The sequence below is a fragment of the Malaclemys terrapin genome, chromosome 23 (assembly GCF_027887155.1).
Source record: "Malaclemys terrapin pileata isolate rMalTer1 chromosome 23, rMalTer1.hap1, whole genome shotgun sequence".
Taxonomy (NCBI): Eukaryota; Metazoa; Chordata; order Testudines; family Emydidae; genus Malaclemys; species Malaclemys terrapin.
In genome coordinates, this window is record NC_071527.1 from 19,157,345 (window position 1) to 19,183,560 (window position 26,216).

The window sequence follows — 26,216 nt, forward strand, 5'->3', positions numbered from 1 at the left end:
GGGGTCAGAACTGGGGCTGGAGCCTAAGAGTGGTAGCCGGAGTTCGGGCCCGGGGTCAGGGTCCTAGTACTGATGCCAGGGGGTGGGAAGGAAGCCAGCGTTTGTGGAGAAAAGCCAGGGTCAGAGCTCAAGCACCGAAACCTGGGGGCAAAGCCGACGTTAGAGTCCCAGTACCAAAGCCAGGGGTCGGGCCCGGGCCCGGAGTCCAAGTTCAGTGGCGGAAGCCGAGGGTCCAAGAGCGAGCCAAGATGCAGCTCTGTCCCTACAGCTGCTGGGGGGAGGGTCCCTCTCGTTGCACGGATGCTTCCTGGAACTCCCCTTGGACCAATCGGTACTGCAAGGGAAGCTGTCAGTCTGGCCTTCCGAGGCAGTACTTCCTGTAGTCTTCATCTCCACAAGGTTTGGGCGGTAGTGTCCGGAAGCGGACGGTGGCTGCCAGGTGGTGACCTGGAGGCGCTGGCCTTCCTGCATCCCACAGACCTGGGTTCCAGTCCCATCCCTGCAGAGCTCAGTCTAAATAGACAAGGGCAGGGAGGGGGAGACTTGGCCAAGGCCACCCAGCAGGTCGGAGCAGGACCAGGAAAAGAGTCCTGAGTCCCAGGCCAGTGCCCTCCCTGCTGGGACGTGCTGCTCACCCTGCCCTTGTTCTGAAAATCAGCACAATGCATGCCCCGTTGGCGGGGGGGCTCTGGAATCTGACTTAATAAGGAGCTAGGAAAACTTGGTGAGAAGGGAAAGGGCAGATTGCACCGCCGGACCAGAGAGGTGAACGCTGCAGACTTGTCAGTAAGAGCCTCTCGCTCATCTGTTCCCCGGCTCCTCAGACACATGCTCCTGCAGTGAGGTCATAATCCTGTATTTATTCTATCAGTCCGTTTCCATAGAAACCGCTGTCATGTCACAAACTGGGCTTCGTGACTTCACTCCAGAGTTGGGCAAGAGGAGGCTGGAAACTCAACCTGCACCATTAACCCACCAGCGTGGCGAGAAGCTTGGAGGGTGCAGGAGGGTTCCCGGGAGGCTTGGATGAGGGTCGACATGCCCCAGGGCTGGGTGGATTTAGCAAAGGCGTGACCTAGCAGAGACTGTGCTGCTCATTGGTAACGATCCCTGCATTCGGGATATTGCAGCCGTAACCCCTGAGCAAGAGTAAGGATGATTGTGATAACCCCGGGTTCTGGAAGGGCCATAAATGCTGCTGCTTCAGGGCGTAGGCTTGGACCTCTTAACTCTTGGGGTCAGGAGGGAACTTCCCCCCCACCTCCCCTTACTGTCTCTCCCAAGGCTTCACGCACCGTCTTCTGACCCGGCTGGTGCTGGCCTCTGTTGGAGTGGGGTAGCTGGGCCCCTGCTCCGGCCCAGCCTAGCATCTCCTCTGGCCATCTTGCTGTGAAATAGCAAAGCCGCGCTCCGCTACTGCAAGGAAGGAGCGTCTCCCTGCGTATGGCAGTAAGGCAGCCCAGGCCCCGGTAACAAGCCGAACGTTGGGTCGCAGAAGCTGTGTGCGCCCGGAAGGCAAGCCCATGGGAGCACCCGGTGCTCGTGCGGCTGGGGGGACGGGTCGCAAGCTCGTTGCCTGTAACACCTGCTTCTCCTCCTTGTCCCCCCAGGAGTGCGTGAAGGAGAAGCTGAATCTGGTCCATGGCTTCCTACAAGCAGATGCACAGAATCAGCTGAGCGACCTCGAGACCAGGCTGCACCGAGAGGAGCTGTCGGAGGTGTGTGTGTGTGAACACGCCTGCCTGCATACATGGGAATGGGGGGACCAGGCATAGGGGCTCAAGGTTCCTGCCCGGGGGCCCTGGCTTCTGCAGTCAAGTGATGGCTCAGAATCTCGGATTTCATTTTTTAAGAAAGGGTAGCTAAGCCTGAAAACATGACCCGAGTATAACCGATGTCTGTCTGCGCCTGCAGCCAGCCTGAAACACCCGATAGCTACACGGAGCGTTCATCTTAACTCCGAAGCCTGCTGCCACCCGAGCAGGTGCAGGGCTGCCTGTGGCCAGGGTAGCTATGGGGACCCAGGGTGAGGGGTGTGTTGGACTCAGCCCTTGGAGGGCTTTGTGGGGGTCCTGTGTTATAACTGCGCCTTGCTCCCCTAGGAGGGGTACCTGGCCAGGGTGAAGGCCTTGCTCAGCAAAGAACTGTCCGTGGAGAATGGGGACGCCGCGGCGCTCAGCCAGAAATCCAACGGGTGCTCCGAGAATGGCGCTTACGGCAGTGACGAGGACTCGGAGAGAGCCGGCCACGAGGGGGAGGAGGACAGCGCTATGGAGACGGAGGAAGCCGTGGCATCCTCCTCCTCGTCATCGGCCACCATGTCAAAAACCCGCAAAGCCAGGAGGAGCAAATCCAACGGCGAGAACAAAAGTAATGATCTGGCCTTGTGCTGCCCTGGCAAGCGAGGCCGGGTCTGGGGGTTCTGCCCCCTCGAGTCTCTCTTCGTGGTGGAGTTCCCTTGCTGCTTCTGGGCAGCCTTACTGACCCCTTTCTAGACCCTCAGCTGAGATGGGGCTGCCCCCCACCCAACGCTCCTCGGTGCTTCACCTGAGCACGGCCGGCTCACCACTTCCCTTGGGGAGGCTTGGCTAGCGAACTCCCCTTTGTGACTGCCGGGGCAGGGTGGCCAGCTGGTTTGCATGCTCGCCCTGCCCCTTGGGAGCTCTTCCTCGGGCTCGTGGAAATGCCTGCTTGGTTGTAGGCACCTCGCAGCGCAGAAGTGGGTACGAATGTCTCCTTGGCATCCGATAGCCACCTCACCCATTTGCTGTGCCCTGATACAATGCGGAGAGTCAGATTCCTGGGGCAAGAGGCACACTGCCCTGTAAGGTTTGGTTTCATAACCTCCAGGTCTTGCTCTGTTCACTCTTAAAGCAAATACAAAACGAGCAGAAACCTGTTGCGCAAGAGCTTGGGCAGCAAACTGCTCCGATGTAAATGCTGGTGGTGTATTGCCGGAGCACCCCGGAGCCAATGATCCCTGCCACTTACAGAATGGGGGGAGGGCAGGAGCTGTGCTCAGGTTTGATGTGTCGGAAGGAATGTGGTGTCGCCTCGTTTCTCCAGCTGGGCACAGGGGAATGCTCGGGCACATGGCGCAGGAATGGCTGGTGTCAGACGTTGATGACCAAATTCTCAGCTGGGCTGAGCTCTTCTGTGCCACTCTGGCTTCAGAGCGGGTGGAAGCAGACCTCTGGTATCCCCCCTGCACACAGGGTCCTCGCTGGTTGGTGTGGAGCTGGTATCTGCCCAGTTCCCAGAGTAGGGGGCTGGTTGGGGGCATGGCTGGAGTGCACAGCCCTGTGGCTCTTCTGTCCATCCCGGGGGCCATGGGAAGCAAAGCGTGAGCTAGAACAGCCTCGAGGCTGCTCTAATCTACACCGGGAGTGGAGCAGGTGGGGAATGCAAAGGTGGGTCAGGATCAACTCTGCTGCTGCCCCACAGGCTGGACTGGAGTAAAGGGAAATCAGGCCCTCGGGGTGGTGTGTGAATGTGCTGAGTGATGTGGACCATGTGCTTCTCTAGCGATGAATGACAACGGGGGTTCTCCCTGCAAAGTAATGATTGCTCTTTTTCTTCTGACAGAATCCCCAGCCAGTTCCAGGGTTACCCGGAGCTCTGGCAGGCAGCCGACCATCCTAGCTCTGTTTTCCAAAGGGTCAGTATGTCCTGCAGCTCCTGGTTGTGATTCGTGTGGGTTTTGAGATGGATATGCATTTTTTAAATCTCCTAACAGTTTTCTTTTTTTTTGCTAGTGGTTCATTGGCGTCGTCCCTCTTCTTGGTTGTTCTCTTTGCACGGTTGCTCATTGAATAGTTGGTACTGGTTCTTGTGAAAGATTCCCAATGGGCTAACAGGGTGGATCCTAAGATTTGCAGGTCCATGACTGTCTAACAGCCTCTAACTTGCACATCCTGTAACCAGCAGGGGAATGACCTGAAGTTCAGAAAGGGACACCTCAGCTTGAGACTCTGTTGGGTATCGTAGCACAGCAGGGTCCCAGTCCTCCGTAGGCACGTCTCTAATCCACCCAATGTGCAGTGCCCGACACCCTGGGGTCCTGGCTCACGGCTGGGTGGTGGGAATATTAGCTGATAAATGTCTTATTTTGATTGACTAAGTTACGTTTATGAGGGTGAGAAGGAAGCTGATGTTCTCTCTATGAAGGTCCGAGGTGTGGTGTGGGCTAGTGGGTAGGTCTCTGGGTTGGGACTTGGCAGAGCTTCTGTCCTGGCTCTTCCAATGCCTGCCTTGTGACTTTGGCCAAGTCATTTCCCCGCTCTGCCTCTCTCCCCTCCTACCCCTTGTCTGTGTAGATCGTGAGTATGTTTGGGCCGGGACTGTCTCCTATGTTTGTGTAGAGCTTGGGCCAATGGGGGCCCAATTTTGGATGCTATTAAAATGCAAACAGTTAATAAACCCAAGGTGGAGTGGACCAGAACGGCTTAGCCGGTTGTGCGATCAGTGTTGTAACAGCAGCCGCTGCTGTTGGTCTGCTTAGACAGCCCATTCAAGCTGCTTTAGGCAGACTATGCTGTTTGGGTCTATTTTTTCCATCGCCGTCTCTGAAAAGCAATTTGCTCCTTTCAAAGAATTGATCTTTCTGTTGGTTTTCACCTTTAACCCAACAGATCCAACAAACGCAAATCGGACGAGGTGAACGGCGAAGTGAAGCAAGAAACGAATCCAGAGAAGGAGGAGGAAGAGCTAGAAGAGAAGGTACGTCTGGCGCATGTTTGAAAACAAATTCTTAGACAGACATCTCGTTAGGCTATTAAGGAAGAATAGTCAGGCAGATTTAAAAATGTTATTAAAGTTAATGTTTCAAATCAAATGTACACAAGTTAAGAAGGAAGGGACTGTATGTCTGGGGTTGGGCTTGGGTTATGGGGGATTGCAAGTATCGGTTACAAGGTTCACGAGATACATGCTTGGGGTGTGGGAGTTTTTAAAGCGTCAGTGGATAAATGGGCCGCCCATGGAATGTATTAAGAGTCCAAGTCAGTATTGGTGGAGACAAGAAGTACATGGGTGGGGTGCGTCTCTCGGTTCGTCAGGGAAGGGAGGAAGTGGGTTATTTCCCTGGTCGGCGGTCTCAGTTATTCGACGTGGTACTGGCGGTGTCCTGTGACGTGTTCTGTGTCGATGTCTCTGGACCACCTGACGGGGTCGGACACCATGAGCTGTTTCATGTATTTCTGCTGCGACTCCAATTTGCTTAGTTTGTAAAGCTGTTGGGCTCTTACATGCATTTCTTTCTTTCACCTCTACTTCAAGGAGCAAGATGAAAAAAGAATTAAAATTGAAACCAAAGAAGGGTAAGAGCAGCTAAAATTTCTTTAATCAGGTGTTTGAATGTTCTGGCTTGTGTGTGCGTGGACTAGATGACCTCTCGAGGTCCCTTTCAGTCGCATGTGTTTGTGTGTTTCTCTTTGCAGAAATTTGTCACGGTCTCTGTTGTGGCAAAAGATAAAACAAAAATCAAAAAGATTTCTAGCTGAGTTTTCCTGTCTGTGTCCGACTTCATCACCCTAAACCTGGGGAGGCAGAGACAATGTTAAAGAAATGGAAGCAATTTAGTGTCTGAAAGAAAAATGTTCCTCTGGTAGTTTACAAATTTATTAAGCGTCTGAAAATATAGATGAGTGATTGGGTCTGGCTCAGTGAATTCCTCTTTTGTGCTTCCAGCTGTGCTGTTGATGTGAAGTCTGGGCTTTCCGAAAGGGCCTCATGGGGACTGTTTTCAGCAGTGCCCAGGTGTCCTGTTAAGTCAGTGGAACTTCGGGCTTGTCTGTACGCAAAAGTTGTATTTCTCTGTGCCTCAGTTTCCCTATCTACATATTGAGGATAATGAGATTGAGCTGTTTGCTAAAGCGCTTTGAGATCTGTGGATGAAAAACACTCAAGAAGAGCGAGGGATTATAGTTAAAGCAGTACAGCGCGCCCCCAGCGTGAATGCGGTATTCTGGTCTAGCTTTTCTCGCACGGGGATCGCTCACGCTGGTGTAAGGACTTGCCTGCACTTGGAAACTAACCGGAACATCTCTGTGTGGACGCTTTTATTCCAGAATAAGAGTGCCTTTTTCCGGTTTAATCTGCTTTCAAGTGGACTAAGCTGAACCAGAAATAGGTGATCTTATTCTGGAACAAGAGCATGCACATGGAGAGCTATTTCTCGTTGAATTCACACCCAACCTAGTACTGGATTAACTTCCTGGTGTAACTGCAGCCACACTAAGGTCTGTTTTTATTTTAAAAACAAACAAACAAACACACATACCCCCAGCCAAAGTAGCAGCATGACACAAGTGTGTCGAGAAGGCCCCTGGCTCCTGAGACACTTAGGTCCTTCTGGAAGTTTTACGCTCCCAGAGCTGGGCATGTGCCTCCCTTCGCCTGCTCGGGAAAGCCCAGCAGGAAGGCTCGGTGAAATGCAGAGTTAATCAAAAAGAGGGAAAGCAATTTACCCCCATCGGAAACCCCCCAGCAGAGTCTGGTAGCGTGTCTGACGCCCCCTTCAAACTGGTGACAGTGAGTGTGGGCGTGGGGGATGGGGCTCTTAGTATTTTCAGCTGATTTCTTCTTCTTCTTGGGCTGAGGGCTGGATGCTGGAATCTGTGAGCAGATACTGTGTGAGGAGTTCGGTGCCTTCCTGTAGCACGAAACCACCTCAGCTAGAACAGCGCATTTGTTTTGTGGGGCATCGGCAGTGAAATGTTTGCGTGTATTTGGGTCTCTCGAACAGCTGAGAGCACTGGGTATGCAGGTGGTGGAATAGCCTCGCTAGGCTTTTTTGTCCTGTGCCTTCATTCCTTGTTTTGATGTATTTTGTGCCCAGGTCTGAGATAAAAGAGGAAGCTACGCAGGTTAAAACTGCACCGCCTGCTAAAGTAAGTGGTTTCTCCTGTTCTCGTCAGCGCTTGGGCCCTGTCCGAGCACTGCTGACAGCTTTTCAACCGCTCGGAGTGGCAGCGAGTCAAGCAAAAGTACTCTCCAGTGCACACGTCACTCGCACCTCCACATGATCTTTAAATGCCGCATTTACAGCACGAACAAAATGTAACGAGGGCATGGGTGTGTTGGGTCGGTGCAGTGAGTCCTTTCTCCTGCCACGCCTGGCCAGGTCAGAGAAGTTGCTAAACACCTGGTCCTAGACAATGTGTGAGGCGCTGGTGATCGTTTTACTGCTCCAGATTCCTGGTAGATTCAGGACTGGCCGTCAGCGTGGGAACACGTATTGATACTTATGGAGGGCTGAGGCTGGTAAATGGCAGAACTGTTAACGGGGAAAGCTCCTGATGTCTCGTGATGTTTCCCTTGCAGACCACGCCTCCCAAGTGTGTCGACTGCAGACAGTACCTGGACGATCCCGATCTCAAGTTCTTCCAGGGGGATCCCGACAATGCGGTAAGCGGCTCATTGCTGGGGTTTAGAAACGTGGCCGTGCTGCTGGGAGTGAAGGTCCAACGTGCCCCTCTCTCTCTCTCTCAGTTGGAGGAGCCGGAGATGCTGACGGACGAGCGCTTGTCCATTTTCGATGCCAACGAAGATGGGTTTGAAAGTTACGAGGATTTGCCCCAGCACAAAGTGACCTCCTTCAGGTGAGGTTTCTTGCACTGTTGCACCAACAATAATTTGGCAATGGTGCATTTGTAACCCCTGGGGCAAATCAGAGTCCAGGGGGGTCGCTCTCTTCTGCACAACATGGAGAGGCTTGGTTCTGCCCTGAGCACTGCTCTAGGCGGTGAGACTGCTTCCCCAGGCATGTAGCCTGGAGCTCGGTTCCCGGGCGTGCAAGCCTTCCTGCCCTGGTCAAGGGAAGCGTGTCCGACACAGGATGTGTAAATGCAGAGCTGTTTGCAGCGAGCCCTGGATGCTGGTTTAAGCTGAGTATTAAATGCAACCTCCGTGAGGTGTTGAACAACGTGCGATCGGGAAACATCCTTTCTCCTCTCTTGCACAGCGTCTACGACAAAAAGGGTCACTTGTGTCCGTTTGACACTGGTCTCATAGAGAGGAACATAGAACTGTACTTCAGCGGTGCTGTGAAACCAATCTACGACGACAACCCTTGTCTAGATGGTAAGTGTCTTTCGGCGCAGAGCTGGGGGCAGACACTGGCCTGCCTGGTACCCTGGGACTCTCTCAGGCTGTGTCCTGAGGATCACTCCAAAGGCCTGGGAAACCCAGACTTTGTGCCTTCAGTGGGATCTTGGCAGTGCGAGGAACGACCTCTCCTCTCAGGTGACATCGCTAGCACTAGGTTACTGCCGTGGAGTACGTTGTTCGGTAATACTGCAGGAGCTCGGTTATGCTGGGGCTGGGGGGCCCCATGGCAGTGCTGATTCTGAACTGAAGTTCAACAGCCTGTTAATGGCAAGTGTTTTAAAAGCAGCTGTGCTCTGATCTGGGCCAGTAAATCCGTGTGAGGGCCTGGTTCTCCGGGGGTCTGCAGTGTGTGCAGTACACTCCCGTTGTGAGCCGGTAGCGTTTCTCACCCGCCCTGCTCAGGTGCCAAGGGCAGCAACAGAGAATCTGGCCCCTCGGCAACAGAATCCGAACCCTTGCGGGGGTGTGTGTGTGTGTGTGTGTGTGTGTGTGTGTGTGTAACATCCTTGCTGTTCCCCACTCAGGTGGTGTCCGAGCCAAGAAACTGGGTCCCATAAATGCTTGGTGGATCACTGGGTTCGACGGAGGAGAAAGAGCCTTGATCGGCTTCACTACGGGTAGGTCTGCAGACTGGGGCGTTTCAGGGGGCTTCTCCCTCAGGGGGGGCTGGCGGGATCCCTGTGTTCTGAGGGTTAAAGATTCGGGTACCCCGAAGGCTACGAAGCAGTGGGGTGGGGAGTGGGGGCCAAGGCACTCGATAACGGCCAGAGCGGGTTGCTGCAAATCGATTGCTGATGCTGGGGGGTCGCTCCTGTTACACAAGCCGCAAAATGCTGATTTTTCTCTGGACTCGTCCATACGCAGCTGCCCCAGTGTAACTCGGGGAGGGGTTTTTAAACTCTTGCCAAAGGGCATGTGGATGCTCCCTTATTTTGGATGATACCAGTTAGGAACAGGATGATGCTAAACAGAACTAAGCCGCTCTTGAATTGAAGTGTGTGTAGACGCTTGGGGGACCGACAGGACTCTGCTCCTGAGAGTCCTTTACGCTTTTCCCGTCACACGTTCCTTAGCTTGCTTGGGCCTCTCGGCTGTTCTGCGACGTGTTCCGTAAAGCCCCTGCAGTCACCGTCTCTGGCAATCTCTCTCTGCTTCAGCCTTTGCGGATTACATCCTCATGGATCCCAGCGAGGAGTACGCTCCCACCTTCGCCTTAATGCAGGAGAAGATTTACATGAGTAAAATCGTGGTGGAATTCCTCCAGAACAATCCCGACGTCAGCTATGAGGACTTGCTGAACAAGATTGAGGTGAGACACAGCGTGTCCGTCCTCTGACTCACAGGTCTCACCGCTGGGTTCCCAGCCCCCAGGGGAATTGTGGACAGGAGCCAAGGGGTCATGGCCAGGCTGCTAAATGGCAGGGGGTGCGTGGCGAGGTGAGAGAAGGATTCCAGGACGTGTCCTGCTATGGGAACCGCTGGACTAGCTGACTCTGAACTCTTGGGTCTTTGACACTGTCTGTACGAGGATGTGTCCATCCGCTCCTCCCCCTTGAACGGGGTGTGGGTGAGGGGCGAGGAGATGGACTTTTATTCTACTTGTGGTTTGTCTCAAGCCACATCGTAGGTTGTTCCTCTTTACTAACCCCTCCGGAGGGTGGAGCTCTGCCTCCGGTTCTTACCCTCTCCTCCGCCGTACGGCGAGGGTGAATGTCACTCGTCCGCAGAGCTCTCCCACCTGGCTGGCCGAGGCCTAGTCTGAGGGCTGATGGGGCGTGCGGTGTTGCTGCACGAGGGTGAATCTCAGCCTTGCCAAGGGAGTGACAGGCATACCTTTTCAGTCGCTATTGGTGAGTTTGGGTGGCCTTGCGCCCCTGCGTCTGAGAACCAGGGCCCCCAAGACTCTGGCTCCCTGTGAAAATGTCCGAGCCATTGGGTGTAGAGCTGCAGTGCCCTTGGGTGGTGTGAGGTGTGCTGTATGTGGGGATGTCCCATGACCCTCTGCTGCGTCTCTCCAGACAACGGTGCCGCCCGCCGGGCTGAACTTCAACCGCTTCACGGAGGACTCTCTGCTGCGGCACGCCCAGTTCGTGGTGGAGCAGGTGGAGAGCTACGACGAGGCTGGAGACAGCGACGAGCCGCCCGTCCTCATCACGCCGTGCATGAGAGACCTGATCAAACTCGCGGGCGTCACCCTGGGGAAGAGGTAGGCTGGTGAGAGCTGCCCCCGGCCCGTTCTGCAAACAGCAGTGCTCTGCTGGGGGTTATACGGGCACTGCATCTCAGGCACTGGCACTGCATCTCGGGCCTTGTCTCCGCCCGGCGCTATGCCACGTTGAATTCACACCCTTCCTTATTCCGGGGTAACTTCCCTGGCTCTAGACAGACCCTCGGGGATCTATATGCCAGTGTGGGGTGAGTTGCCATAAGGGGTTTGGTTAGAAATGAGAAATGCTCCTGAACTTGGCTTCCTAATCAGTCTAGTCGGGCGCAAAGAAATCCCCTGTGCGTTGCTGTTCAGGGAGCCAGGGCGGTCTGGTGGTTAGAGCACTGGGCCAGGATCCAGGAGACCTAGTGTCCATTCCCAGCCCGGCCACAGCGTGAGTCCCTGCATCTCTGGGCCTCGGTTCCCCACGTCATCCTTCCTTCCACAGTCTGGATTGTGGGGACTCTCTTATGAGTGCATTTCAGTGCCTGTTACAGGGCTTTTCCTGCCAAGCCAACGGTTATAACATGGTTTATCACGAGGTTCTGTAGGATGTATTGTGCCAGCTTGCGGCTGGCAGAGGCTTGCAGGGCGGGGGTGTGTGTGAGGAGAGCGGTCAGTAGCGTTGCACGTAGCCAGAATTTTCCGTCCCGGTCTCTGGTGGGAAGGGGTAATGCCACCAGTGCAGGACCATGCTGCAGCGGGCAGTGTCTGACCTGCTGTCCGTTCCAGGCGAGCTGCGAGGAGACAGGCCATTCGGCATCCCACCAAGATAGACAAGGACAAAGGGCCCACCAAGGCCACCACCACCAAGCTGGTGTACCTGATCTTCGACACCTTCTTCTCGGAGCAGATTGAGAAGAACGAGAGAGAGGAAGACAAGGAGAACGCCATGAAGCGCCGGCGCTGCGGCGTGTGTGAGGTAACCAGCAGGCTAGGCCGGAGCTGAGCTGCGTCTGACCCCCAGCTTGGGGGCTCTGGATGCTGGGATCCAGTCTTGTCCAGCTCTGGGGCATGGGCAAGGCTAGCTGGCTTCCCGCTGCCCCTTGGGCTGCGTGGCTGGCTGGACGTGGTGCCCCAGAGGGGAAAGGCTCAGTGGGGTGACGTTCTCCTTTCTGGGGACAATGCGTCCATTTCCCTGCAGCCTGAAGAAGGGCAGCACGCTAAGGGCGAGAGCAGTGCGGGGAAAGGAAGGAAGCTGTGCTGTGCCAGGGCGGCTCTGCTGCGCTTTCAGGGTGGCCAAGCAATTTCCCTCCTGGCCCGGTTCTCCCGGGTCCCTGTTGGCACCTCCAAAGCCAGCCAGGGCTGCTCCACGGCGGGAGGATGCTCGCTCTCTCTCGGCTCCAAAGCCTCGTCTAGTCAACGTGAGTCTTGGCACAGGCTCTGCTCCCGCCCGTGGTCGGGAGCTGAGCGCCACGTCCTCGGGGACGACTTGCTCCTCCGGCTCCTCCACCATTCGCAGCCGCTCAGCCTTCGCCTTTCTCCCCTGCCCTGCAGGTTTGTCAGCAGCCTGAGTGTGGAAAGTGCAAAGCCTGCCAGAACATGATCAAGTTTGGCGGGAGCGGCCGGAGCAAACAAGCCTGCCTGCAGAGGAGGTCAGTGTCCCGAAAGGTGGTTCTGAGCACCTGGGAGCAGGGCAGAGCCTGGGGGATTCCTCTACTCCTGGGGGCAATGGACGTTACTGTACAGGGAGTCGTCAGTCTCCTGGCAGGAAAGAATCAAGAGCTGGTACTACCCGGGATTGGAATGACCAGACAGGATCAGAGGAGGGGCCCATCTAGTCTGGTCTCAGGCTCCAGCAGGGCCAGCACTGGTCGTGTCACACGATAGTCAAGATCCCCTGCAGCAGACAGCGATGGGGTAACCTGCCCCTGGGGGAAATTCCCTCCTGACCCCCAGTCACTAGAGCTCAGCTCATGCCCTGAAGCATGAGGGTTTGTGGCCCTTCCAAAATGCTTGGTAGTTTGAGAGCTTTCCCAGTGTAAGTCTGAGGACTCGTTGGCCACTCAAACGTAGCCAGAATTTTCCGTCCCGGTCTCTGGTGGGAAGGGGTAATGCGGGCACTGCATCTCAGGCACTGGCACTCAGCTGCTCTGTCGATGGGGCGGAGGGACGTGACGCACACGCTAATCTCGGTGACACGTCCTTTCTGTATCAAGCCAGACCAGATCCAGATAGTGATGTGATCATAAAACGTGAACAGAAGTGAGTGAAATTCCCTCCTCTTCCACTTCAGAGATTGAGTGGGGCAGGGATGGGATCACCTGCCCGTCTCCAAAGGGGCTGAGCACGGAGGACTCTGCAGAATGGCTTAGGCTGTAGCTGGGAATAATGGTCGGAGAGCGGGGGTGGAATCTGGGGCTGCAGCAGCGTCTCCCAGTGTTGGGTTGAGCTGGACAAAGCACTTGGGAGCCTGTGGAAGGAGCCAACCTGCCCTGGCGGGTGGTGAGGACTGAGCGCGTGGCCCGAGAAGGCCCCGTCAGTCACCGACTGTCGCTCCCACCCTAGGTGCCCCAATCTGGCCGTCAGAGAAGCAGATGAAGACGAGGAGGTGGACGATAACATCCCCGAAATGCCGTCACCTAAAAAAATGCTACAGGGAAGGAAGAAGAAACAGAATAAAAGCAGGATTTCCTGGGTGGGGGAACCAATCAAGGTAGGGCCGGAGGAGACGTCTCGCTGGCAACGCGCATTCCCACCCGAGTAAAAGGGCTCGTTGTCTGGCATCGACGTCATGAGCAAATCTCCCCAGCGGGTGTAACTCTAGGCTTGTGTAACCTGCCAGCGGGGAAGCTGCAGGTTCTCGCTGCTGCCCCATTACTGGGCCTTTAACGCAGCGCTCACGAACAGCCCCTGCTTTCTTGGGTGGACGTGGATCTGCTGAACGGTGTGCACAGCTAAAGGGCAGGTGCCACTTGCACGCTGCTTAGGGAACGTGCAGCGATCTGCCGCGCAGGTCTAGCGGCGTGTCTCTGTGACAAGCGCGGGAGCATTTGAGATGTACGGGCCGCCTGGGGGAATTGTGGCTTTTCAGCCGCGCCTCTCTTGTGCGCTCTAGCCTGTTTGTTATGCCAGCGCGCTGTATTGGGAGCAGATTTGAGTGGGAGTTTGTGGGCCTGTCAAAGGTTAACCCTCAATCTGAACCGTTCCTTGTCTCTGCGGGGCTCAAGGCCTCGCTAGAACCTGTTGAGCTCCCGTTGTTTGCAGGCTGGGGTGGTGGCTTGCCTGACGGCTGGGCTGTAGCCGAGGAGTGGCTACAAGGCGGGGGCCAGGACCCCGTCTCTGGGAATAGATGCGGGTCAGCGTTCACGGCTTCTCCGGCCCCACCAGTGAGGAGCTCTGCTGCAGGCACAGTGGGGATGCGCAGTGAGGCTGCCTAGAGCGAGGGCTAATGAAAGCCCTCCACCTCCCTCGAACGGGCATGTGCCGGCTGCCCTTGTGGCCAGCACACCAGGACTGAGCCAGGGACCCCAATTGCTAAAAACAGGAGCTGCGGCAGCTGGAGCCAGAGTGCGATGGCTCCTTAGCCGGGGCTGTCAACTCGTAGGCTCTGCGGAAGGGCGCGGAGAAGGACCAGCAGCACGTTCACCCGTTGGTTCCAGGCGCTGTCTAGCAGGGAGGGGAGAGTCTCTAGCTACGAGCCACGGGAGAAATGAGAAGACACTGGGTAATGGGGTTTCTGCCGGTTCTAATAACCAGCCTTTGTCCGCAGCGCGATGGGAAGAAGGACTATTACCAGAAGGTGTGCATCGATTCTGAGACCCTGGAGGTGGGGGACTGCGTTTCCGTCAGCCCCGACGAGCCCTCCAAGCCTCTGTACCTAGCCAGGTTTGTGGCGGTCCAGGGGCGAACGTGCACGTGTCTGTGTGCCGGAGGGGTTCTGGGAAGGGGCCGGTGCAGGGATCACAGGGGCGTGTCCTGCAGAGATGTTGGGAGATCCCTGTCTGCGTGGGGCTGTCTCTCTGCTGTTAGTGGGTCGTGGAGGCCCCAGCCTGGAACCTGCATGTACGTACGGAGGAGCCCGGTCTAAGTACGCATGACAGATGGCGGGGGGGTGGTGGGAGGGGGACCCCGGCTCTGAGAAGGGAGGTGACTTGCCCACCGTCATCCAGCAGGGCAGTGGCAGAGTTAGAAGAGAACCCAGGTCTCCGGAGTCCCAGTCCAGAGCTCTCCCCTGGACCCTCTCTGCTTGGGGTCTCGTTAGCGCCAGCACCGCTCAGCCTGTCCAGCGATGCGGAAAGCGTCTTTCTCTCGGCAGCCTGGGGGTGGTGTTCAAACACAAGCCCTTCCCTTGCAGAGTCACTGCGCTGTGGGAAGACAGCAGTGGGCAAATGTTCCATGCCCACTGGTTCTGCCAGGGCATCGACACTGTCCTGGGGAAGACCTCGGACTCGCTGGAGCTCTTCCTGGTGGACGAGTGCGAAGACATGCAGCTGTCCTACATCCACGGCAAAGTGAACGTCGTCTACAAGGCGCCCTCGGAGAACTGGGCCTTGGAGGTGGGTGGCTGCCGTCTCTTGGCAGGCCTTGGTGGGAAAGCTAGCCCCGCGGGAGAGCTCTGTGTGGTTCGGGGCCCAGCGTAGGCAGGCAGGGCCTGGTCTGCTTAACTTGGGGCAGCAGCAAATGGCAAATGCTTTAAGTGCGGCTGGTCATTGAGCTAGTGGGGGCTTGGAGAAAACAGCCGTCCGACGAAATTGACTCGATTGCTTGTGTTCTAGTAGCACCTAGCGGCCCCAGATGAGGTCAGGGCCCCGTTGCACGAGGTGCTGTATGCACAGCTAGTGAGAGATGCTCCCTCTTCTGAGGAGCTCGCAGTGTAAACGGATGAACGGTGGGAGGGGAAACAGAGAAACAGAGAGAGGAAGCGCCTTGCCGACCGTCACGCAGCAGGTCAGTGGCAGAGCTGGGAACAGAACCCAGGCGTCCTGGCGCCTCTCGTCCTCGGAATGATACGCAGGCTCTGTTTGTGTAACTTCCTTGAGAGACGTTTGTGAGGGGAACAGAGGTTCCCCCCCTTCCCCCACGTGTGACGCTCTGGGTACGTAACAACGTTCTGTCCGGCGGCGGGATCCAGCCAGCTGCTCGCCCCCTGGCTGCGGGACCCCTACGATTTGTCTTTCCCCACAGGGGGGGCTGGACATGGAGATAAAGATGGTGGAAGACGACGGCAGAACCTATTTCTACCAAATGTGGTACGATCAAGAGTACGCCAGGTTCGAGTCGCCCCCAAAGCTCCAGCCCTCGGAAGACAACAAGTACAAGTGAGTGCGTGAGGCTGGCTGGCTGGCGGGAGCGAAAGGCTCCAGCTTCTCTCCGAAGATGGGTTTAGCCGTAACTCGCATTAGCTCAGGTTTATTTGTACTCGGGTTATTGCCCAGGTCAAGGCAGGCAGAGCTGGCGCATGGAGAGTAGCTTCAAACCAATCGGGGCAGACTGGCTGGTTCTCGTTTTCTCACCTCAGCCGTCTGGGGCACTGGGCTAACAGTAACTTGGGGCTTATTGGAAGAATATTGTCGGCTAATTCACACCGAAAGATGATTTTATCTAGTAGTATTTTCAACTTCTATCTTGGCTCAAATGGGAGTGCTGATTAAATCCCCCCCCCCCCCCCCCCCACACACACACACACATACACAGCGGTTTAAGCCAGTGTGGGATACGTGTGAAAACCAGCAGGTGTGATGTTTGTTGTACAGGGATCAGGCCCCCATTGTGTTAGGTGCTGTGCATACAACAGAGGCAGTCGCTGCCCCCAAGAGCGCAGGTTCCTGCACCCATCAATATCTCCGCAGATGGTCCAGCTCCGAGCCCTCTGCTTTCCCCACAGGTTCTGTATGAGCTGCGCTCGCTTGGACGAGGTGAGGCAGAAGGAGATACTCAAAGTCATGGAGCCCCAAGAAGAGGTGGATGGGAAGATGTTTTACGGCCTGGCGACAAAGAACGGCGTGCAGTACAGGATAGGAGACGGCGTCTTCCTGCTGCCGGAGGCTTTCTCCTTCAGGTTGGTTCTTGCCAGGCGGGCACGGGGTGTCTCTTCTCGGCAGGGTTTATTCACAGCCCCCATGGCAGAGTCGTCTTCTGTATCTCCCATAACGGAGAACACACCAGTCTGCGCTTCAGCTGTAAATTAAGCACCAAACAAGCCAGTTATAAATGGATTCCTAGATGTTTAAGTCTAGAAGGGACTGTGATGATCATCCTGTCTGATCTACCACAGAGATCCTCCCCCCCGTTTGGGCTAGATCAGTTTCTACAGAAAGACACGTGGTCTTGATTTAAAGAGCATATGTGATGGAGTATCCACCCTGTCCTTAGGCAAGCTGTTCCCCTGGTTAATGGCCCTCCCTGTTAAAAACTCTGCCCCTGATTTCTAGTCTGACTCCTCTCTTAATCTTTTCTTGGGTAAACGCCATAGATTGAGGCTCTTTAGTTGGTGTATGGATATATAAGCCCACTACAGCTGCTGGGTGAGTTGGAATAAAATGTCTCTGGGGGGCAGGGGGAAATCTAGCTAGCCAGACACGTCGCTGGTTTGGCTGAAACTCGGGTAACTGGTTCTATAAACTGACGGATACGCAGCTCGTCAGCAGCAGAGGAGAAGTCTCACGGATGCGCATCAGCCTCGGTCTGGGGAGTGGCTGCACCGAATCGCTAGCCGTGATAAAGGCCATGACCTATCATGCAGCTGCTTACAGGAGGGTGTTGTCTTTGGGTCGTGCCTAGGAGCCCAGCACGGAGCAGGACCCTGCACAAACACCCCACGGTTCCTGCCCCGAAGAGCTTCCTGCCCAAGTGACTCTGTCTTGCACCCTCCTCTGAAGCAGCTGGTCAGAGACGGGACACAGGGCTAGAGAGCTCGCTGCGTCTGAGCCGCTGTGGCCAGCATCGGGGCTTTGATGTGCCTCTGAAAATGCCTGGGAGAGGGGACCCCACAAGGTCTCGTCCCTCCCTGCTGCAGGCAGGCGTTCTGCTTCGTCAGAGGGGCTCCTTAATGGGGGAACAGCCCCCTGGTTCCGAAAGCAGAATTGCTGCCGGGCCAGGGGCGCTTCGGGGGGCTGCGCTGGATTGTCCTCTGAAGGTGGGTCGGTGGCAGCCCGTGCGTCAGGGTTAGCGCCTCTTACCCCCCGCTCCGCTCTCCCCAACCCCAGCATGAAGCTGGCCAGCCCAGCCAAGCGCCCCAAGAAGGAGGCCGTGGATGAGGAGCTGTACCCAGAGCACTACCGCAAGTCCTCCGAGTACATCAAGGGCAGCAACCAGGACGCCCCGGAGCCGTACCGCGTGGGCCGCATCAAGGAGATCTTCTGCAGCATACGCAGCAACGGCAAGCCCAACGAAGCCGACATCAAGCTGCGGCTCTACAAGTTCTACAGGTGAGCGGGGCCGGGCTCGGGCAGAGCCTCCGGAAGGTCCGTTTGGGGAGGAGTGGCACGAGTAGGGGCCTTCTCCGCCCTGTCCCCAAAGCAAAGCCAGCGTGCTGCGTAGATAAACCTGAACTCTCCCTGGGGCCTGGCTGTATCCGCACAGGGTCCGTCTGCGCTCAGCTAGGAGGGCGCTTCCTAGCTCGGCCAGACAGACGTGCTAGTTCTGCAGCCAGGGATAGCCTGGGCGGGCGGCTGCCTGAGTCCGGACCTCCCAGGGCACGTACTCCAGGGGCTAGCCGGAGCCGCTGCCTGTGCTACGCCCAGCTATGCTGCTGTTTTTAGCATGCTAGTTTGAGCAAAGCTGGTGCACGTCTGTCTGTCTGAGGTGGGCAGCACACTCCCAGCTGCAGTGTAGACATACCCTAACCCAATGCTCCATTCAGGCCTAGCCAGGCTCTGCACTGTTCCTAGGTTTCCTCTCAGCCCTGCTCAGCCCACACTCTAGGTCATCCTTCAAGAGCTACTCCCACCTCCTTGTGTGTCCTGCCGGGATAACAAACCAGCTGCTTTGTTTATCAGAACGAATCTAACGTTCTCCAGCAGGATGCGCACGAGCTAACGGGGTAGGAGAGATTTGGGTGAACATTCCTGTCTGTCTTCTCCAAGGGGACAGACTTCACACGGTGGATGTTGGAACTCAGGCAGTGTGCCCCCGGGTTGGAAGCGCAGTCCCTTTCCCAGTCCCCCCCCAAAGCACACTCCCTAGTGAAAGTGACCTGTCTGCTGCAGGCCTGAGAACACCCACAAGTCCATGAAAGCAAGTTACCACTCGGACATCAACCTGCTGTACTGGAGCGATGAGGAAGTGACGCTGGACTTCAAGGCTGTGCAGGGCCGCTGTACGGTGGAGTACGGAGAGGACCTGACGGAATGTATTCAGGACTATTCTGCCAGCGGGTCCGACCGCTTCTACTTCCTAGAGGTAACCTCTGCTTGGAGATGCACTGGGGCGGGGCGGAGCTAACCGAGCAGGTGACATGAGGGGTTGCTAGAACTGACTTGCACATCGTAAACGTCGGCATCCGAGTTCTGGGGCACGTGCTCCAAACCATTCTTCGTCACAAGTCTCAGGGACTCTTTCTACCTGCTAGGGGAGTGTGGTGCTGGGTACAATGAGTGTCCCTGGCCATGGTGAAAGACGCTTGCCAAACACTGCACTGCTTGACTCTGCCAAGCGTTTTTGAAAGGGACGGTCCCGTCTGTCCTGAGCCGGCCAGCAAGGGCGGGAGCTTATTCACAGGGGAGTCCAGAGAGAAGCATAAGAGAGCCCTCTCTCCAAGAGCCACCAGAAGCGTGTCGCAGTTCCCAAAGAGGATTGCTTCGCTGTGGAGATGAGGGCCCGATCTGCTTACAGGATCACACGGGGGCTCGCGACCACCAGGTTTGACAAAGGGGTGGGTGGATTCTGGCGCTGCCCTACATTAAATGAAGCAACGTAGTCCTCACGAAGACAGCGTCCCCTAAACACCAGCGGCGTATAGGGCGCATGTGAGCCTTGTCTGTTCTCTTTGCAGGCTTACAATGCAAAAACCAAGAGCTTTGAAGACCCTCCGAACCATGCCCGTAGAGCTGGCAATAAAGGCAAGGGGAAAGGGAAAGGCAAAGGTAAGGCAAAATCCCGGTGCTTTTGTCTCTTGCAACTTGTTTGTAGCTGCTTCTGCTCCATATTATCCCACAGCTTGCCCAGAACTTTGCAGGGAAAACAGGGTATTAGCCTGTTGTGAAAGCCGCATTGTACATGAACCAGACTTTGGAAATGCCAGTTTGAACTAACATTTATGCAGGATTGTAAAGGGACAGCAATGTGAAACCTTAACCCACTTCCAAAAGCTTAGAGTAGTTTCCTGTATCAGAGTCATGGCCCAGGCCCCCATGGTGCTGGGAGCTGTACGTTGCTTATTAGGTGTATGACAGTAGCGTCTATGGCCCAGACCCCCATGGTGCTGGGCGCTCTCTGTCCCAAGGAGCTCAGCCTGGCATCTGCCCAAGCTGTTGTGCTGGTTTCGTGTTTCTTCTCTCCCCTGTTGCTGCGTGAAAGACCCACGCAAAGGGGGGAAGGGCCAACGTACCTTCCTGGCTGGGGGTGGGGACGAAAGGCGGCGGGATGATGGGAAGGTGGAGATGTCTGTTGCAGTGGACTTAGGGGTAGGTTCTCGCTCGAGTGGGTTAAACCCGTCCAGCCAGCGGGGGGCTTAGAGTTGATGTTTTAAGTGCTGTACAGATGGGGGAAGGATCTGCATTTCAAACACTAGCAAGGAAATAGACTGGGGGGGCTAATGCTGCTTGGGTGCCAGCCTGCCCTTGGGAAAGCAGCCCCTTACCCACCCAGAGTTCTTGCCTGCTCCTGACTGTGGCTGGAGAGGCAGCCTGGTGCCGGCACAAATGGTCTCTCCTTTCCCCACACAGGCAAAGGCAAATCGGTGTCTGCCTTGGAGCAAAGCAAACAGGAGGCTGCCGAGGTGAAGCTGCCCAAACTGCGCACTCTGGATGTGTTCTCGGGCTGCGGGGGCCTGTCTGAGGGATTCCACCAAGCAGGCAAGGAGGGGGGTGTCGAGCCAGGGCACTGGGGGGGGCCCTTCGTCCTTGCGTCTCGTTGGTGTGAATTATTTCTAGTACTGTGGTGCCTGGAGGTCCCGGCACGGGTGAGTCCCAGAGGGGCCCCCGTTCCTTGGCTTTCGCAGGTTGGCAGCCCCTTATTTGAAAGCCAAACGTGTGTCACCCCCTTAGGTTTACCATAACCGCAGCAATTCACCAATGGCATGTACCTGTGTTGCCAGAGGCTGGCGGAGAATCCTGGAGCTTGAACCAGGGATGGGGTGGAGGGGGGCACAAGATTCGCTTTGCTTTATAGTAGATTGCAGCAGCCCACCCGCCCACGACCACCTGGGGGTCACAACCCACCGGTCTCGGCTGCTCTCGTGCGAGCAGGCCCTGGAGTTCCACGGCTGCTTTCCTGCCTCCAGACAGAACCTCCATGCTCTCCTGCTGGGTGCTGCACAGATGCTCGTATGAATCAGTCCCTGGCCAAAGAGCTCGCAGTCTAGATAGATCCAGGGGCTGGAGGGGAAACTGAGGCACAAGGGAGGGAAAGGGACTTGCCCAAGGTCAGTGGCAGAGGCGGGAATAGAACTCAGGTGTCCTGAGTCCCTGTCCAATGCTCCGCTCACTAGACAGCACCACCTCGCAGCCACCCACTCACACACATGCTCCCTGAAAATGACAGAGCCGTGTTGGGTGGAACTGGTGTGAGGTGCCTGCCGTGGGCTTCTGCTGGGTCTAACGTCCTCGGCTCCCTCTCCGTCCCCAGGGATCTCGGAGACGCTGTGGGCCATCGAGATGTGGGAGCCGGCCGCCCAGGCCTTCCGCCTGAATAACCCCGGCACCACGGTGTTCACCGAGGACTGCAACGTGCTGCTGAAGCTGGTCATGTCTGGCGAGAAGACCAACTCGCTGGGCCAGAAGCTCCCGCAGAAGGGGGACGTGGAGATGCTGTGCGGCGGCCCGCCCTGCCAGGGCTTCAGCGGCATGAACCGCTTCAACTCTCGCACCTACTCTAAGTTCAAGAACTCCCTGGTGGTCTCCTTTCTCAGGTGAGGGGCCAGGCCTTGCCGCCAGCAGCCTGGTGTCTGGGTGCCGCTGGCGGACATGAGAAGCCCCCTGCGGACGTGTATCGGAGCAGGTGGGCTCTCCTGGGCATGCCCTGCTAGGGAAATGCAAACTGGGTCTGCAGGTGCTGTGGGGCTCTGGGCCCCACCTCTCCTCCCACAGAGGCTTCTCAGGGCCTCACGTGACCTGTGCTTGGCGAGCTCTGACCTTAGGGTAACGGCCAGACATACATGGGAAACTGAGGCACAACAGAGTGGGGGATGTGTCTTCCCCCAAGGTCAAAGAGCCCAGGAACCCGAGCCCTCTGCTCTAACGACCGAACTGGCCACCGGGAGGGGGGAAGGGGCTGCTGAGGACTCTCCCGACGGCCACGGAACCGTTGGCGGGGTAGGAAGGGAGGATCACTGGACTGGGGTTCAGCAGACCCAGGCAGGCGGTTCGATTCCCCTCCACCCCAAACCGCAGGAGACTTGCGCTGCCCTGCCTCCGAGAGAGGCTTGGGGGTGAGAGAGTCACCAGAATTGTGCCAAACCTCCAGTGCGGAGGGTTAGTTTGTGGCACTGGCTCCAGGGTCTGTCTGCCAGCCCGGCAGGAGCCTGTCTCTAATCTCGCTCGTTGTCCCCCCCCGTGCAGTTACTGTGACTACTACAGACCCAGGTTCTTCCTCCTGGAGAACGTGAGGAACTTCGTCTCCTTCAAGCGCTCCATGGTGCTGAAGCTCACCCTGCGGTGCCTTGTGCGAATGGGCTACCAGTGCACCTTCGGGGTGCTGCAGGTATGTGCCAGGTGCCGGCCGGGATCTGGGGGCGTGGGGTGGGTGCCCACGGCTGGGCCAAGCCCGCCTCTGCCAAACTCATTCCCCTCGGGGCCAGAATTGCAGCAGGGACGCCACGGCTGGAACGCTACGCCGCTGAGCCCTTTGGCCCTGCGGCCGTGCTCCGGCTCAGGACGCCGTGGTCTGTGCTGGGGACACAAGCCCACGTTCGCGTTTGCTCAGGACGCTCTCCCTCGGTCCAGGCGGGTCAGTACGGCGTGGCCCAGACACGCCGAAGGGCCATCGTCCTCGCTGCGGCCCCTGGAGAGAAGCTGCCCATGTTCCCTGAGCCCCTGCACGTGTTTGCGCCCCGGGCCTGCCAGCTGAGCGTCGTGGTGGACGACAAGAAGTTTGTCAGCAATATCACCAGGTGAGCACGTCTTTGGCAGGCTGCGCCCAGGCCTGGGGTGTGGACGGGGGTCCTGGGGCGACGGCTCTAAACGCCTGGGAGAGGAACAAGCTGCTCTGAGACGTGCCGGATGTTCCCCTGTCTGAAGGGGGTCGGTCAGTGACGGGGGCAGGGGCTGACACTAGCTGGGTGACCGCTTCCTTTATTCCTCCTAGAACGTACTCGGGGCCCTTCCGAACCATCACGGTCCGGGACACCATGTCCGACCTGCCGGAGATCAGGAACGGCGCCTCGGCACTCGAGATCTCTTACAACGGGGAGCCCCAGTCCTGGTTCCAGAGGCAGATCAGGGGCTCACAGTATCAGCCCATCCTCAGGGATCACATCTGCAAGGTGAGGGGTTCGCTGTGGAGAGCAGCACCTGAGCCTTGCGGGGGTTGCTGCTGCAGGGGCCCCCTTACGCCCCAACTGGGATCAAGCCCCTGTTGGGCCTGGCCCTGCGCAGACAGAGCGAGGGACCAGCCCTGCCCCATAGCCAAGGGTGGGGTTATTTCCCCTTCTTACAGATGGGGGACCTGAGGCAGAGCCGAGCATGGAACCCAGGGCCCTGTGTCCTGCCCCTGAGTCCCCGGCAGTACCCTGCGTGCTGAGATCCGGCTGTGGGGAGGTATCGGGCGGGCTGCGGGGGAAGGCTAATGCTGAATCCGGGGCTTGGCCTTGCAGGATATGAGCGCGCTGGTAGCTGCTCGGATGAGACACATCCCCCTGGCCCCGGGCTCAGACTGGCGCGACCTGCCCAACATCGAGGTGCGGCTGTCGGACGGCATCACCACCCGGAAGCTGCGGTACACTCACCACGAGAAGAAGAACGGGCGTAGCAGCACCGGAGCGTTGCGGGGGGTGTGCTCCTGCGCGGAAGGTACAGGGCGGGGGGGCGGGGAGCTGCTGCGGGTCCGTCACCCAGTGGGGCCGAGGGGAGGGGACTGGAACTGTCCAGCAGGGGAGGGGGACTGCTAATTAGTTCCTCCCTTGAAGTCTGAGAGCCCTCCTCATTCTAATGAACATAGATTGCATCCGCTCGGCTTGTCCTCGTTCTCAGTATCCATCTTGTGGCAATGAGTTCCACAGGTTAAACACTCTGTTAATTCCGTGGTGCTTCATTCCTAGGCCCTGTTGTGCTGGGTACTGGGATGGGACTTACGGGAACCAGGCTGTCTGCCCAGCTTCCTAGCCATCCTCCCCTCTAGTCCGCTCCTTGGCCCCCAGCTCAGAGGAAATCCCTGTGCTCTGTTCCCTCCCGCAGGTAAACCGTGCGACCCGGCAGACCGACAGTTCAACACCCTCATCCCCTGGTGCCTGCCCCACACCGGCAATCGGCACAACCACTGGGCCGGGCTGTACGGCAGGCTAGAGTGGGACGGCTTCTTCAGCACCACCGTCACCAACCCGGAGCCCATGGGCAAACAGGTGTGTGAGCGCGGCCCCGGCGAGCGGGGTAAGCCCTGTGGTGGGCCAGGGCTCAGCCATTTGGGGAGGGGCGTGACTGTGGGGGTTGTGTTATTGGGGGGCAGGGAGATGTCTGCACAGCCAGTCGCTCTGGGTTAAATCACCTGTGGGGGGTGTGCAGCAGGGACCGGCGCAGCACCTACCCCAGCACCCCTTCTCGCTGCCGTCTGACCGACCAACCTTTGGCCTTAGGGGGCTGGGAATTCACAGCTGTTCCCTTTCCCAGGGCCGAGTGCTGCATCCGGAGCAGCACCGGGTGGTGAGTGTGCGGGAGTGTGCGCGATCCCAGGGCTTCCCAGACACCTACCGGCTCTTCGGCAACGTCCTGGACAAACACAGACAGGTGGGTGGCCGCTCCCTGGGGAGCGGGGCGAGGTGCTGGGCGAGCCGGTTCTCCCTGCACCCAGTGGGTGTGGTGCAGCAGGGCCAGTCCTCCATCCCCGCTCCTCTGTTCACGTCTGCATGGGGCCAGTGTGAATGACCGCACAGGGTCAGAGCCCCGGACCTTTCACCGGGGAATCGGAGGCTACTCTGGGCTCCTGTTTGGAAGCAGGATGGCCAGATAAGGAAGGAGAGAGGCTGGCTCAGAATGGGGTCATTGGGCGGGTGATCGCAGGGGAGGCCGTGAAAGCCGTGCTGCCCTTACCCGATATAACGTGGCCTGGATCTGCACAGAGCTCACGGCTCCCCTGCCTCTCTTCACAGGTCGGTAACGCAGTGCCTCCGCCTCTGGCGAAATCCATCGGGCTGGAGATCAAGTCGTGTGTGTTGGCGAAAGTGAAAGAGGAGGCCACAGGTATCTCGGGGCGCGTGGACTCCTAGCTGGTCTGCGCTCACGCTGAGGGAAGCGGGAAATGGTTACTGTACGCTCCAGTGCAGCTGCCCTCCCGCGGGCCCAAACCAGCCAGCGCACGAGCCGCTCTGCCTGGCGCATCTCTGTTATCGATGGTAGCTTCAGTTCGGTAACGGACAGCTACTGATCTCAGCGGGGCACTTGGTAACTCCTGCCCCCCTTTGTGTGCAGTGCACGCTGGGCTTTGACGCGGTACCAAGCTGGAATTGCGCTTTAATAATCTGCCTTTCTGGGGACCGTTTCATTCCCGGGATCGAGTCTTGCTCTCCAGCTGGTGCTGGCGTGTTCTCCCCTCACGGCCGTCAGAGCAGCTCTAAGTGGGGAGGGTCAGGGGATGAGCACCTGGCTGCATGTAACGAGGAGGGGCCGCTAGCGAGCCAGGGTTCGCCTGCCTTGCCGTGCTGCTAAAACCCCGTGGAACGAACCTGTCTGGACAAGACTTCCGAACCGTGTTCTCAAAACTCAGGTGATTTTTGGCTGCTCGCGTTAAGACACCTTCTTTCCAGAGGGAAAGCCCGTCTTGATGTTCAGACCCCTTCAGAGGTCTCAGGTTTGGCCCCCAGAATCGCGAGTCACTCTTGAAAATCTCAGCCTGGCTTCACATGTGGAGCTGAGCTTGGGGGGGGGCATTTCGCGGTCCCACCTGTGCTGATCGTACAAAGGAGTCAGGGTCGTTGTGGGAACTCTGCTGTCATGCAGTGTCAGCAAGCAGCCTGCCTTCTAGGCCAATGGTGTCTCTTGTTCCTTCACAGATCACAGCAAACCAGAAAAGATGGACGTTCTGGACTAGCGTGTAAATCTCCCATCTCCTCGTTCTGGCCCCTGGACTCCGAAACATGCACTGATTTTTGTTTGTTTTGTTTGATGACATGATGAGGTCTGTCTCCGTTCAGCTGTTCTCATGACCAGTGTTCGTCTCCTTGGCTGACCTTGGAAGCTGTATGTGATGGTCAAATTATCAACTACTAATCATTTTAGTGATCGGCTGTGCAGTGCCCCCACCGTGCATTCTGGATTTTAAGGATGATGTTTTTATTATGCATTGTATTGAAAATAATCAACCACTTGTATAAAGTGGAAATTAATACTTTATGTAGTTTTTATATGTTGTAATATTTCTTCAAATAAATCTCTCCTATAAATTATACCCTGGGCGTCTCCCCTGCTTCCCCTTCCTGGCATTGGAGGCTGTGCAGAGAGAGGCGACCTTGGCTCTTTAGAGACTAACAAATTAGTTAGTCTCTTAGGTGCCACAAGTACTCCTGTTCTTTTTGCGGATACAGAAACCTTGGCTCTGTGGGTGTTAAGGCACAGAAGAGCCTAGGTAGTGACTGGAAGCCGCTGCTTGGCTG

The 26,216-nt window shown here is 57.0% G+C and overlaps 1 protein-coding gene across 1 annotated transcript in view; it reads left to right on the forward strand.

Annotated features, from left to right (window-relative positions):
* The window catches only part of DNMT1 (DNA methyltransferase 1), a 31,524-nt gene extending 5,515 nt beyond the window's left edge, over positions 1-26,009 (forward strand). The window contains exons 3-34 of the mRNA XM_054012672.1: positions 1,611-1,718; positions 2,103-2,370; positions 3,586-3,658; positions 4,632-4,719; positions 5,278-5,318; positions 6,839-6,890; positions 7,324-7,407; positions 7,492-7,601; positions 7,964-8,082; positions 8,634-8,726; positions 9,267-9,418; positions 10,128-10,315; positions 11,048-11,237; positions 11,813-11,910; positions 12,824-12,971; positions 14,028-14,143; positions 14,613-14,814; positions 15,443-15,576; positions 16,143-16,316; positions 17,464-17,685; positions 18,466-18,658; positions 19,251-19,341; positions 20,143-20,271; positions 21,044-21,326; positions 21,976-22,117; positions 22,360-22,526; positions 22,721-22,898; positions 23,229-23,424; positions 23,809-23,972; positions 24,238-24,354; positions 24,717-24,807; positions 25,617-26,009. Coding sequence (XP_053868647.1) covers positions 1,611-1,718; positions 2,103-2,370; positions 3,586-3,658; positions 4,632-4,719; positions 5,278-5,318; positions 6,839-6,890; positions 7,324-7,407; positions 7,492-7,601; positions 7,964-8,082; positions 8,634-8,726; positions 9,267-9,418; positions 10,128-10,315; positions 11,048-11,237; positions 11,813-11,910; positions 12,824-12,971; positions 14,028-14,143; positions 14,613-14,814; positions 15,443-15,576; positions 16,143-16,316; positions 17,464-17,685; positions 18,466-18,658; positions 19,251-19,341; positions 20,143-20,271; positions 21,044-21,326; positions 21,976-22,117; positions 22,360-22,526; positions 22,721-22,898; positions 23,229-23,424; positions 23,809-23,972; positions 24,238-24,354; positions 24,717-24,807; positions 25,617-25,654 — 4,449 coding nt within the window. The 3' untranslated portion in view covers positions 25,655-26,009. The remainder of the gene's footprint in view (positions 1-1,610; positions 1,719-2,102; positions 2,371-3,585; positions 3,659-4,631; positions 4,720-5,277; positions 5,319-6,838; positions 6,891-7,323; positions 7,408-7,491; positions 7,602-7,963; positions 8,083-8,633; positions 8,727-9,266; positions 9,419-10,127; positions 10,316-11,047; positions 11,238-11,812; positions 11,911-12,823; positions 12,972-14,027; positions 14,144-14,612; positions 14,815-15,442; positions 15,577-16,142; positions 16,317-17,463; positions 17,686-18,465; positions 18,659-19,250; positions 19,342-20,142; positions 20,272-21,043; positions 21,327-21,975; positions 22,118-22,359; positions 22,527-22,720; positions 22,899-23,228; positions 23,425-23,808; positions 23,973-24,237; positions 24,355-24,716; positions 24,808-25,616) is intronic.
* The last annotated feature ends 207 nt before the right edge of the window (positions 26,010-26,216 follow it).